Here is a 12,113-nt window from a genome sequence, read left to right on the forward strand (position 1 = left end):
AAATTATATGTCATGTATTTGTTGACCATATAGTTAAACATTTTATGTACAGTATGGGATACCCATGGGGTACATAATGTTCAATAGAAACATTTAAATGTATCTGGATGACACAGAGTTTACAAAGGATGAAAGCCCTTTAAAATTTTGGAAGATAAAAGCAAATAAATACCCCATTTTAAGTACAGTAGCAAAGAATAGCAGCAACATTTGCACCATTTGAGTGTGTATTCAACCATAGTGGCAATGTTCTCAGACCAAAATATATGTAGACTATTACCAAAAAAGTTTGAAGAGTTAATAGACGTACCTTAAGATTAATGCTGGAGAACTGTAAGTAAGTTATTGTTGTACCCCAATTAGTGCTGGGCGGTATTGAAAAATAACGAACGGTATACCTTCCATAAAAAGTATCACAGTATTAATGTAAAAGTTATTGGTATTAAAGTAACTGCCATTTACCACAACAAAAGCACCAAATACCCATGGTAGCTCAGCAAGCCTCAGGTACAAACTACCACTAACAAACTTGTTTACATATAGTTTGGTTAGCTGACTACATCAGCACCTGCCTACAAACATTAATTGTCACATGTCTGGTTACCTTCTAAATATGGGATGAAACAAACCCACAGGGAGGCCTTAGTGCCCAGATGGTATGGCGGTATTAAAAAAGTAGGCGGTATCAAAACCAGTATAACTTAAATATCACAGATTATTAACAATACCAGTATATCACCCAGCTCTATAACCCCACACGTACAGTAATAATTGAAAAGTAATTGTAATTATTAATCATTATTTTACATACTGAAGTAATTGTAATTGTAATCATTAGATTGGCTTCAAAAAGTAATTGTAATTGTACTGATTACTTTCATTGGGTAATTACAACAAGCCTGCTGGGGACTCTTTAGAGTGCTATAATTTGCTATAATTTTCTAAAAGATTTTAATTGCTAACAGACCAATTATAACTATGATATATTTCTTTTAGCAAAAATTTTTGGAGTAAGTGTTTAGCAGACAACACTCAAGAATATAGAAGTATAATATGTACATATTATACTTCTACATATATAAACACAAATTTGATGAATTTATAACAATGCATATAGTTATGTACATGAAAGTCCTTTAATGCCAAGTGTTTTGTTTACTAACAATATTGTCACGGTTAATTACAGTCTGAATAGAAGACTTATACATTATGGGTTGTGTGACATGATAACCAGTTGATCTCCTCTACGGTAAGCCAGCTCGGCGTTTGCAGAACAGACACTCACACTCTATGGGCATATCAAATGTGATACGTTTGCCGGTCCACAGATGTCCTTCTCCACAAATCACTGGATTCCTTGAGTATACACTGAGCAGTTTCACTGGTTCACAACATTTACATTTTGCTTTCGTTTTCAGTATGTATGTTTCCATCTTAAACTTAAGTTTTTGAGAGTATTCAAGTGAAGTGTCACAATATCCATAGCAGGAAAACATCGGAATGTGTAGTGTGCAAGTCTTATCTTCAGCATCTATTAAAGCTAACGTTTTCATAACCGGCAAAAGTACGCAGTTACCGTAGAATTCAAATGTTGGCACTTCTCCTGATGCTGGCATTGTCTGATTTGTCTCTTCAATTTCTTGCATGGGATCTTCAGTGTTTCCTTGCTGATCATCATTGTTTTCTTGAATTGCGGCCGCGAGGCTCCCCATTACGATCAGTATTGCTAATGAACGACACATAGCTATAGCTAGCTTATACGTACGTGATTTAGTGAGCTTTGCATTTGCGCACATGTATATATAGCTGTTCTATACCATGCATGTGTGTATTTTGTACCATACGCGTATAGTACATACCGGTACCATACGATTTTCAGTACCATATATTATAGGTGGGGTCTATTCTACGGAACGGGCCAATTTTTTTTTTGGGCCCACTTCTGACTTAGAAAATTTTTCTCGTTTGGCCAACTTACCGTTTTTGTTTGTTTTACGTGAAGTCACATTACTCAGGGGGTTGGTGAATCTCTGGGACAAAACCCTCGAATCAACCCAGCTGGGTTCCTAGGGGTTCTTCTTCTCAAGTGACGTAGCGAAGTCAAGGATCGAATATACAGGCAGCTAGTCTTACTAGGTGAAAATTCCTTTGCCATCTCACAACACACGAGATGACTGAAACAGATTTGCCATGGGCTGAACTTGCTGGGAGTGGAGGAAATGCCGAAGGCTATAAGAACATGAAATAGTGAACACTGAGTATATCTATATGGTATGATAGTATAAACTGCAATTGTTGGTTAGTTGGATTTCCTGAGACTACATGAGTAGCTATCTCATGTATCTTCATTTGATATGTCAGTCATTCAGTGTCCAGTTCAGCCGAGGGTTCAGCTTGGTGACCCACAAAAAGCACAGCTAAGTTTGCATCATTTACTCAGGTGAATTGGCAGGGAAGCACTCATTTTTGTGGGCCCACTTCTGAGTTAGAAAATTTTTACATTTTGTGAATTTACCGTTTTTTGTTTGTTTTACGGAAGTCACATTGTTCAGGCATAGATTATATGTGACCCTATTTTGGAAAACCATACATCTAGGCACATGAAAAATTTGTGGGAATTCTCAATTGAAAATTTCAGTGATTTTTAAAATTAATTTTTTTGCATATTCTGATAGAGCAACTATTAAGCCTTCTTGCTGTGAAATTTCACACCCATAGCTTCTTTTATCTAGGAGATATAATGAATTATATCAGACCATGTAGTAGTTTCACGATGTGTGGGACAACAATTAACTTACAAATTGGGTGATTTGTTCATTCCCAAAACCAAACATTTTCTTGTCTTTACACAATATTACAAGTAATTTAATTGAGTAAAGGTACAAAGAACACATGATTAAACTCTCAAGAATCTCTTTTCATTAATTTTAGATTGTAAGAATGGTGATCTTTGTCAACAAAGTGATTTGTCATCAATTTGTCACATCTGATCACTATTCAGTTCTATAAACTGATAATGAAAAGTTAGTTTGTAATGTATTAGACAGTAAATTGGCCATATCTTTGGAATGTTTCAACGTATCATCACAAAATTTTCACATAAGGTAGATAACCACTCAGTGCTTCATTGTAGCTATGAAAAACAAAATTGGCCAATGTGCCCAGATGTATGGTTTTCCAAAATAGGGTCACATATATTCCCCACCTAGGGAATATATAATCTATATGGCTTGCCATTTTCTAATCCTATTAGTGTGCACATGCAGTACTAGTTTCAGTAGTAGGTGTTCTAGAAGCAGTTCCGTTGGGAACTATAACATATACCATCATTCTGTTATAATCCAATACTATAGTGCTGCTGTGGTGAAGCTTTATGTTTACTAAAGGAGATTGGTCATGCATCATAACCCCGGGCATGTCTATGCTTGTGTTACTGTATGTAAGAAGTGGTGCTGCTAATCACATATTTGAATAATTGTTATGTGGTTGGCATATTTGATGACACAATGTGTGTTAATATTGCTCATTGTTTCAAATTGTCACAGAGATGCACTGGTATAGAGCAGATGACTCAGGAGACACTGGCAAAGACCTGCTTCAAGGCAGGCATCTGATGACACAGCTGAAAGAGGAGCTAAGGAACAAGACGGGTATCACCAAATATCCAAGCTTAACCTTGCAGTGTAAGGGGGTGGGGCTAGACTGATGATAGTCATGTGAGACAGAGATAGTGTTTAGTGGTTTTCTACAATGTTGCAAGACAACTTGCTAATCTCAAAAACATTGTTGTTCCCAGAGCATCCTGCTACCGGTAACCCTAATGTGTAAATAGTCATTAGGGAGAGTAGTAAAGCTGTTACTAGTTGGTGGAACATTTCTTGATACTTGTAGCGGTGTGAAGTTGTCTTTGTTGTTGTTGTACAGGGGAATGTGTCACTGAAGGAACAACTAGAAGTAGCAAGTTAGAAGCCAGTGAGTATATACTCTGTTATTGTAACTTAACTTGGCTGGCCTCACTACAGTGTAGTGTATGGCAAACGGACATTGATTTTGGGTCAAAATTTGTGGACTTTTTAAGTGGGTGCTTACGTTATGCAAGTCACACTTTGTTTACCGCAAGGCTACACTATACGTGAGGAGGGAGAGGTGCACAAACAACGGACAGCAGTAAAAGTGGTCATCACACAAGGGGACACAGATAAGAAGGTGTGTACTCTGTTGTCATGTGACATCACATGAGCTTATATGACATCATCACAGAAACTAGAAGACAAGATCAATCTGCTACAATAACTGGAAGAAGCTCAAAAGAAAATGGTAATTAGCATTGACGTCTTTAAACTTCGAGCTATTCTGATTGGTTGTTAGGAAGAGAGAGCTAGTCAGGTACAACAGATGATGACTTGAATTAGACAGCAAGGAGAGGTGCGTGATCTTATCGTTTCTGTGTGATACAGTGGAACTTCTCTTCCTTTGTGCTGGTGTAAACTATAAAGTATAATTATTCTCACACATATCTTGTATAGAGGGGTTCTGCTGTAGTGTTTTGGGTGTTGTGTGGCTGTAATATAATGAGTGAACCCACTATGACAATTACGGTCATATGAGTCACTAGGCCAAGAGTTGTAAGATCACTTCAATATAGTGACCTTGTCAAGTATATAGGTCCCAAACACAACTGAGATGTACTTCATGACCTCATTTATAAGACTACCTCAATATACAGTAGTGACCGTGTCAAGTATATAGGTCCCAATTGGTGTCTAACTTGGTCCGTTGTTAGGACAAGAAAACTCCTATGATATGTTTATTGTGGCAGCAGTTGGTTTGTTAGTAGTGCTATTTGGGAAGGCTATGATAAAAGAATTTTTTTGTGGGTGTTTTCAACTATACTATACGCTAACAAAGCCATTGTCTAGCAAATCGTTTTGTGCAGCATATCGATACTGTTGCAACTGCTGTGACAAATCGCATGGTACAAAATAAAGGTGATATGTGGGAACCGTTACTTGGTGTATTATCTTGTGAGGTCATGTGATCTTGTCACAGGTGTTGACTGTGGTATTTCATAATGAGATGAATTGTACGGCACTATCACCATGATGACAACTTCAGAGACACTGGTATGATAAGTTGTGTGATTTTTTCACACAATCAATTGTGCCACTCCGTTGTTAGGCAAGGTTAACATTACTGTAGACACCTCAACTAGTCCAATACGAAATGTAGCTACCCTGATTTATGTGACATGTTGCCATAGTGATAGCTGTTGCAACACAAGGTTTGCATGAGAACAACATACTACTGTATCACATTTCCGCCATCGTAACAGGCCTACCAAATAAGCATAATTGAAGCCTTACTACAGAGCCCAGTTGGAGTGGTAGCACGGACCATAAAGGTAGGTGTGGTGATGTGGTTACCATCTTGGTGTGTGTTGTGAGGGCCATGTACTTCTCCAGCCTCAGAATGACTGTGTTGTCAAGGGGATAAGGGAAGCATTTATTGACTATAACAAAGTATCCACCCACATGATCAAAGCTGCTGCAGGACAGGTGAGCACCAACCACATTCACACAACTATTATTGTTGCCATGGTTACAGAAAGGAGCATCATCACACAAACTACAATTGTGATGTTACTGTCTTAAAGAGTTCTACTTCATCAGTAAAGAAAACTAATGACACCATGGCAACCGGTGGCATGTACAAGTAAGCACGTGCTACAGTATGTAACCAGTCATGTCCATTTAACTGTCTGTCTTTCCGTCCATCACAGGACAAACCTATACTGAGTCTACTGACATTCAAGAAACACCTCAGGTCATTATTTAACGCAATATTTAAATTTGAGTCAGTGTACAATACATAATATTATATTGTAAGAAATGTCATCCTTGTAAGTATAACAAAACATGCAACACAAACACATGGTTTACTTGTGCATTTCATCATTGGGATTAAATAACCCGTCCTGTACAAGATACGTGAATAATCTGTCCTGTACAAGATACATAAAGGTTCACTATCCGTCCGTCATCATCCTTATAAACATATCAGTCACCTTAAGTTCATTAATCCACCAGTCTGTAACAGAATTTCATAGCTGGGAACTTCAATTCTCTGTTGGAAACAAGTGATAGTAAATAGAAAATTTGGCTTAGATAGCAAGGAGGGTGCACCATTAAGCCGATTAACAAACCAATCTGATATGGTAGTATAATATAGGCCCTTTCTCTAACAATTTGTTCTTCGGATTCATTATAAAGTGACAGTGTGGTAGCTTAATCAATTGTTGACATCACATAAACGGGAATGCCACTTTGAGTAAACTGCAAATTTTGAATGGGGAAATTTGCACGGAGAACTGCCAATCTGTGAAATTAAACTTTGTGGACCCTCCCCTCCTTGTAAAACCCTGCTCTACAGCAATGGCATGCACACATTAGCAGTGACAACTAGGTGTCATGAGAACAGGTACAGCTATGTCATACAAGATATGCATATGTAAAAGCCACATACATGTTGTATGTTATCACACTTAATGAACATTGTCAAATGACCGCCATACAGTTGCATTACAAGAACATACCCCACAGTCAAACGATGCACTTTTTGCAAATAAGCAAAAATACACAACAGCAATCTATTTGTACTGGAACCAGTACTTTCTAATGATGCCTATAGAGGTATTGATGATGGTGTATTAATACAAATACTCTTACTATCCACTTGAGGATTTTATCTGGTGAGTGTTCTCATAGATAGTATATGTATATAACTAAGACTTGTGAAGTGTGTTTCTTGAATGTCAGTAGATTATATAGTCCTGTGATGACAGACAGTTAAATGGACATGACTGGTTACATACTGTAGCACGTGCTCACTTGTACATGCCACCAGTTGCCATGGCGTCATTAGTTTCCTTCACTGCAGAAGTAGAAACTCTTCAAGACGGTAACATCACAATTGTAGTTTGTGTGATGATGCTCCTTTCTGTAACCATGGCAACAATAATAGTTGTGTGTATGTGGTTGGTGTTCACCTGTCCTGCAGCAGCTTTGATCATGTGGGTGGACACTTTGTTATAGTTAATAAATGCTTCCCTTATCCCCTTGACAACACAGCCATTCTGAGGCTGGAGAAGTACATGGCCCTCACAACACACACCAAGATACAACACACCACCACACCCACCTTTATGGTCCGTGCTACCACTCCAACTGGGCTCTGTAGTAAGGCTTCAATTATGCTTATTTGGTAGGCCTGTTACGATGGCGGAAAAGTGATACAGTAGTATGCTGTTGTCATGCAAACCTTGTATTGTAACAGCTATCACTATGGCAACATGTCACATAAATCAGGGTAGCTACAAAGTTGAGGTGTCCACAGTAATGTTAACCTTGCCTAACAACAGAGTGGCACAATTGATTGTGTGAAAAAAAATCACACAACTTATCATACCAGTGTCTCTGAAGTTGGCATCATGGTGATAGTGCCGTACAATTCATCTCATTATGAAATACCACAGTCAACACCTGTGACAAGATCACATGACCTCACAAGATAATACACAAGTAACGGTTCCCACATATCACCTTTATTTTGTACCATGCGATTTGTCACAGCAGTTGCAACAGTATCGATATGCTGCACAAAACGATTTGCTAGACAATGGCTTTGTTAGCTTATAGTATAGTTGCAAACACCCACAAAAAAATTCTTTTATCATAGCCTTCCCAAATAGCACTACTAACAAACCAACTGGTGCCACAATAAACATATCATAGGAGTGGTCATTAATACAGTACATGAGTTTTCATGTCCCAACAACGGACCAAGTTAGACACCATTTGGGACCTATATACTTGACACGGTCACTACTGTATATTGAGGTGGTCTTATAAATGAGGTCATGAAGTACATCTCAGTTGTATTTGGGACCTATATACTTGACAAGGTCAATTTATTGAAGTGATCTTACAACTCTTGGCCTAGTGACATGACCGTAATTGTCATAGTGGGTTCCGTAATCTCCTTTAGTAAACATAAAGCTTCACCACAGCAGCACTATAGTATTGGATTATAATAGAATGATGGTATATGTTATAGCTCCCAACGGAACTGCTTCTAGAACACCTACTACTGAAACTAGTACTGCATGTGCACACTAATAGGATTAGAAAATGGCAAGCCATATAGATTATATATTCCCTAGGTGAGGAATATATAATCTATGCCTGAACAATGTGACTTCCGTAAAACAAACAAAAAACGGTAAATTCACAAAATGTAAAAATTTTCTAACTCAGAAGTGGGCCCACAAAAATGAGTGCTTCCCTGCCAATTCACCTGAGTAAATGATGCAAACTTAGCTGTGCTTTTTGTGGGTCACCAAGCTGAACCCTCGGCTGAACTGGACACTGAATGACTGACATATCAAATGAAGATACATGAGATAGCTACTCATGTAGTCTCAGGAAATCCAACTAACCAACAATTGCAGTTTATACTATCATACCATATAGATATACTCAGTGTTCACTATTTCATGTTCTTATAGCCTTCATTTCCTCCACTCCCAGCCCATGGCAAATCTGTTTCAGTCATCTCGTGTGTTGTGAGATGGCAAAGGAATTTTCACCTAGTAAGACTAGCTGCCTGTATAATTCGCTCCTTGACTTCGCTACATCACTTGAGAAGAAGAACCCCTAGGAACCCAGCTGGGTTGATTCGAGGGTTTTGTCCCAGAGATTCACCAACCCCTTGAGTAATGTGACTTTACGTAAAACAAACAAAAACGGTAAGTTCACCAAACGAGAAAAATTTTCTTAGTAATTATAAAATATTAACTTAATAATTATGTCAGAAGTGGGCCCAAAAAAAAAATTGGCACGGAACGGAACGGAATGATGGACTATTCCACGGCGGAACGGAACGCTTTCTCAAATTGAAGCTTACAACTTACCATTACTGAAAGTACCCTTACAAGTTATCAGTGGCACCTCCAGTGGGTGATTAAACATAAGATAAAAAAAGAATTAAAGGATCGATTGCGGGTTCTTGTTGGTTGTCATTAGTAACGAAGTATTAATTGTGGGATGAGCTGTATCAGTGATGTTCATCCATGGTTCATCTACAGATATATCAAGAAGGGCACTTTATGTGAGCTGTTTTGCTTTATTTGACAGTCTTGGCTGGCTTTTCAAGTCATAAGTCAGTGTACAAATAAAGCAAGCAGGCAGACACTGGTAACAGGAAAAAGCCAGCTGAATTAAAACTTGAAGAATTTTGTGCAGTGTGTGAGAAGCAAATATTTTGGCAGACCGCAAGGAGGCTATATTCTGCAAACATCACTGAAGTGTATGCATGGAGTTATTAACAGCCGGTGCAGTGGACTAATGCTGTATTCAATAGTGGGCTGATTTTTTCTGTTGCACAAATTCAAGGATGTGTCTAACTGCTAGCCTTGAATCGCCAAAACTCCAAGATCAACCAAATCTCAATTATAAGCCTTCTGTGCATGTGAAACCATGTCCTTAGCCACCAGGCAAACGTGATTTGGACCAAGATGTGTGTGTGTGTGTAATTTCAATGTATCTAGTCAGACCTGAAATGGAACACTCACATTAATTACATACCACCTAAGAATCCTAGAATTTCTTAAGTGTAACATTTCACATGCTTCACTTCAAACAACATTCACTTCAAACAACAGGTTAAATTTGTTCGTCTATTTTCAAATGATTCCCAGTCCAGCAGTGGCGGATCCAGGGGGGGCACGTGCCCCCCCTCCCTCCCTTAAAAAAATGTATATAAGATCGAGATACTCTAATAGAGCAGTCAATCACCAATCACTCTAATAAAGCAGTCACAGTGTTCGTGGGGAAGTGTAGCTTACTTAGGAAGCTATAAATAGGATTTTATTTTACATAACATACGTGATATAATATATTTGGTAAAGGATAACTAGCTATTATTGTTGTGACCTTTTTTTTTTTTTTTTTTGCTCTTCAACTTTTTTCAGCAAGGTGCCCCCCCTCTTTCCAGACTCTGGATCCGCCCCTGGTCCAGCTGGTCCATGAAATTACAGTGGGATCACATGTATTTGTTACAGTGCAGGCTGCTCTGTGTTGGATCTACTCTAGAGTTGAGATTTCAAGGTAGACTGACAATGTACTGACACTGTTGTAGCATATTTAAGTGGAGGACAAATGAATACAGTAATGCTAGATTATTTATGTATACAAAGTTTTCATAATGAAATTGATATCCCATTTTGATTTGTACCTCCACTTTGTAACATATTCAAGAAGTTACCACCCTTTTAATCTCCAACCACTGTCATTAATTAACCAGGATCTCACCAGTCTTTGTTTTTTCCATCTACAATTTTGCTTTGGAACAATAATTATCTAAAGGCTCTAATTCATAATTATTTAAATCTGTAATTCACCTTATTGTAGTTGTACTAATTTTATTGATTTGTCTGTATGTTTTCTTCATTTTCCTTTGAAGTTGTACAGTATAGGTAAACAAAGATAAAATTTCTCTCCCGTCTTATTCTAGGATTTGTACTAAGAAAAATTTAATTATTTGTATACAGGCTCAAAATTGAGAAAATATAAAGAAAGTGAATTAATGTTATACAGTCAGTTTGCTTTTAGATATTTAATGTCTCCAACCGCAACAAAAATTCGATAAATCCATACATCTCATCGCTGGTCATTTGAACATTCTGAAAGTCAGTGATGTCTCACTCAATCAACCATTATTCTGTTTATTAGACTGAATAAAGTCATGATCACCTAGAGTCACCAGCAACTTTCCTAGTTAATTTCTCTGTGGATAGCTATTAGCTATGCTCTGAAACTGAAGAAATTGAGTGGTCTTCTAAACTATTTATCTTGTCAAGATCAGCGAAACAACTGACATCCAATCGGCTACTGTATTGTAGTAACAAAACTTGCCTCGCGGTCATGCAATAAATGAATTGAAGAGACCTGCTTGATATATCAGGTAGTAGAACAATCACTGCATGAGACAGCTATTAATATTTTAGTTATTATCCTATTCCATTTTCCTGGATTCACTGATAAAACGCAATTTCAGCAATGATAGCGGCTAGCCAAGCTGCAAGTTTTGATTCAGAAAACATTCCATTCTGTAAAATAGACCCCATCCTGGATTCAACTCACTACTCAGGCTGAGATATCTGGCATTAGTCCACTATTCTGTTAATGAATCATTGATGTTCACACAATATACTCTCCTTGAGGTATCTGAATGTTTGCTCCTCACACACTACACAAAATTCCTTTAGATTCTGCTTAGACAGAGTTGTCACCATACTTGTTTCCTTTGTAGTGTAGCTATACATACTGATTTATGCCGATTAGAAAGGCTGGGCCCCAGACTGTACATTCTAAAGTCAAAGTAAGCAAAAACAACTCACATACTAGTAAAAACAAGTCATGCATTAAGCTCCCTACTTGATACATCCGAAGATGAACACATGGAGCATAGATTTATAACCCCCAGGAGGTTATAAATCTATGCATGGCGTCAGCTATTCCCATAATTAGTACTTCGCTACTAATGACAACCAACAACAACCCACAATCGATCCTTAAATTCGTTTTATCTTTCTTGGGGTACGTTTGATTACCTGCTGGAAGTGCCACTGATAACCTGTACAGCAATGGTAAGCTGCAAGCTTCAATTTGAGAAAGCATTCCGTTCCGTAGTTTAGTCCATCATTCCGTTCCGTTCCGTTCCGTTCCGTTCCGTTCCGTAGAATAGACCCCATGCACCATTAAATACGCGTACGGTATACATGTAGGCATATATACGCGTATGGTACGTATCCCATATGCGTATTATGCCTTTTATCAGTGTCTCCTAGCCTTGCCATCACCTAGCTACAATGGTCTATACCTTTACAAGCATTTCTATAGCTGAGTAGCTAAACTTAGAACACAACATAATAATCTGCTTAGCCGTAACTAGCTATAAATTTATTCATCAGCATATACACATGCATTGCCATGCCCATGCATTTCATAGTCCTACATTATTATTATTATTATTAATTTGTGAAAATTCATAGGGGA

At 37.9% G+C, this 12,113-nt stretch overlaps 1 protein-coding gene and 1 long non-coding RNA gene across 28 annotated transcripts; one reads left to right on the forward strand and one right to left on the reverse strand.

Annotated features, from left to right (window-relative positions):
* Nucleotides 1-1,909: 1,909 nt before the first annotated feature.
* On the forward strand, nucleotides 1,910-5,927 carry LOC136238135 (uncharacterized). 21 transcript variants are annotated; one of them, XM_066028480.1, is made up of 13 exons: nucleotides 1,910-2,298; nucleotides 2,362-2,440; nucleotides 3,354-3,683; nucleotides 3,925-3,972; nucleotides 4,121-4,206; nucleotides 4,261-4,317; nucleotides 4,369-4,425; nucleotides 5,050-5,123; nucleotides 5,179-5,281; nucleotides 5,333-5,401; nucleotides 5,463-5,555; nucleotides 5,605-5,712; nucleotides 5,780-5,927. In XM_066028480.1, exons 3-6 carry the CDS (start codon nucleotides 3,548-3,550, stop codon nucleotides 4,291-4,293), a joined length of 303 nt encoding a protein of 100 aa, XP_065884552.1. In that variant the 5' UTR covers nucleotides 1,910-2,298; nucleotides 2,362-2,440; nucleotides 3,354-3,547; the 3' UTR covers nucleotides 4,294-4,317; nucleotides 4,369-4,425; nucleotides 5,050-5,123; nucleotides 5,179-5,281; nucleotides 5,333-5,401; nucleotides 5,463-5,555; nucleotides 5,605-5,712; nucleotides 5,780-5,927. The 21 variants fall into 21 exon arrangements, 9 of the variants coding, with proteins under 9 accessions (XP_065884552.1, XP_065884551.1, XP_065884550.1 ...); XM_066028479.1 differs by having other exon boundaries at nucleotides 3,546-3,683; XM_066028478.1 differs by having other exon boundaries at nucleotides 1,910-2,271; nucleotides 2,318-2,440.
* LOC136238137 (uncharacterized) lies at nucleotides 5,855-8,852 on the reverse strand. Of its 7 annotated transcripts, XR_010692789.1 has the most exons (10): nucleotides 8,522-8,852; nucleotides 8,353-8,475; nucleotides 7,465-8,070; nucleotides 7,318-7,407; nucleotides 7,198-7,266; nucleotides 7,046-7,138; nucleotides 6,888-6,996; nucleotides 6,726-6,829; nucleotides 6,593-6,681; nucleotides 5,855-6,123 (listed from the first exon to the last, which is right to left on the reverse strand). It is a non-coding gene; the product is annotated as an uncharacterized lncRNA (long non-coding RNA). The 7 variants fall into 7 exon arrangements; XR_010692785.1 differs by having other exon boundaries at nucleotides 7,465-8,475; XR_010692787.1 differs by having other exon boundaries at nucleotides 7,465-8,431; nucleotides 8,495-8,852.
* Between the last annotated feature and the right edge of the window lie 3,261 nt (nucleotides 8,853-12,113).

This window comes from Dysidea avara, chromosome 11 (assembly GCF_963678975.1).
Source record: "Dysidea avara chromosome 11, odDysAvar1.4, whole genome shotgun sequence".
NCBI lineage: Eukaryota > Metazoa > Porifera > Demospongiae > Dictyoceratida > Dysideidae > Dysidea > Dysidea avara.

Excerpts from the sequence above, each read along its gene's own strand:
- LOC136238135 (XM_066028477.1), top strand. The coding sequence starts at position 3,548 with ATGCACTGGTATAGAGCAGATGACTCAGGAGACACTGGCAAAGACCTG. Across the intron at positions 3,684-3,924 it reads TCCAAGCTTAACCTTGCAGT|GGGAATGTGTCACTGAAGGA; the intron begins GTAAGGGGGTGG and ends GTTGTTGTACAG. Across the intron at positions 3,973-4,120 it reads AAGTAGCAAGTTAGAAGCCA|GCTACACTATACGTGAGGAG; the intron begins GTGAGTATATAC and ends GTTTACCGCAAG.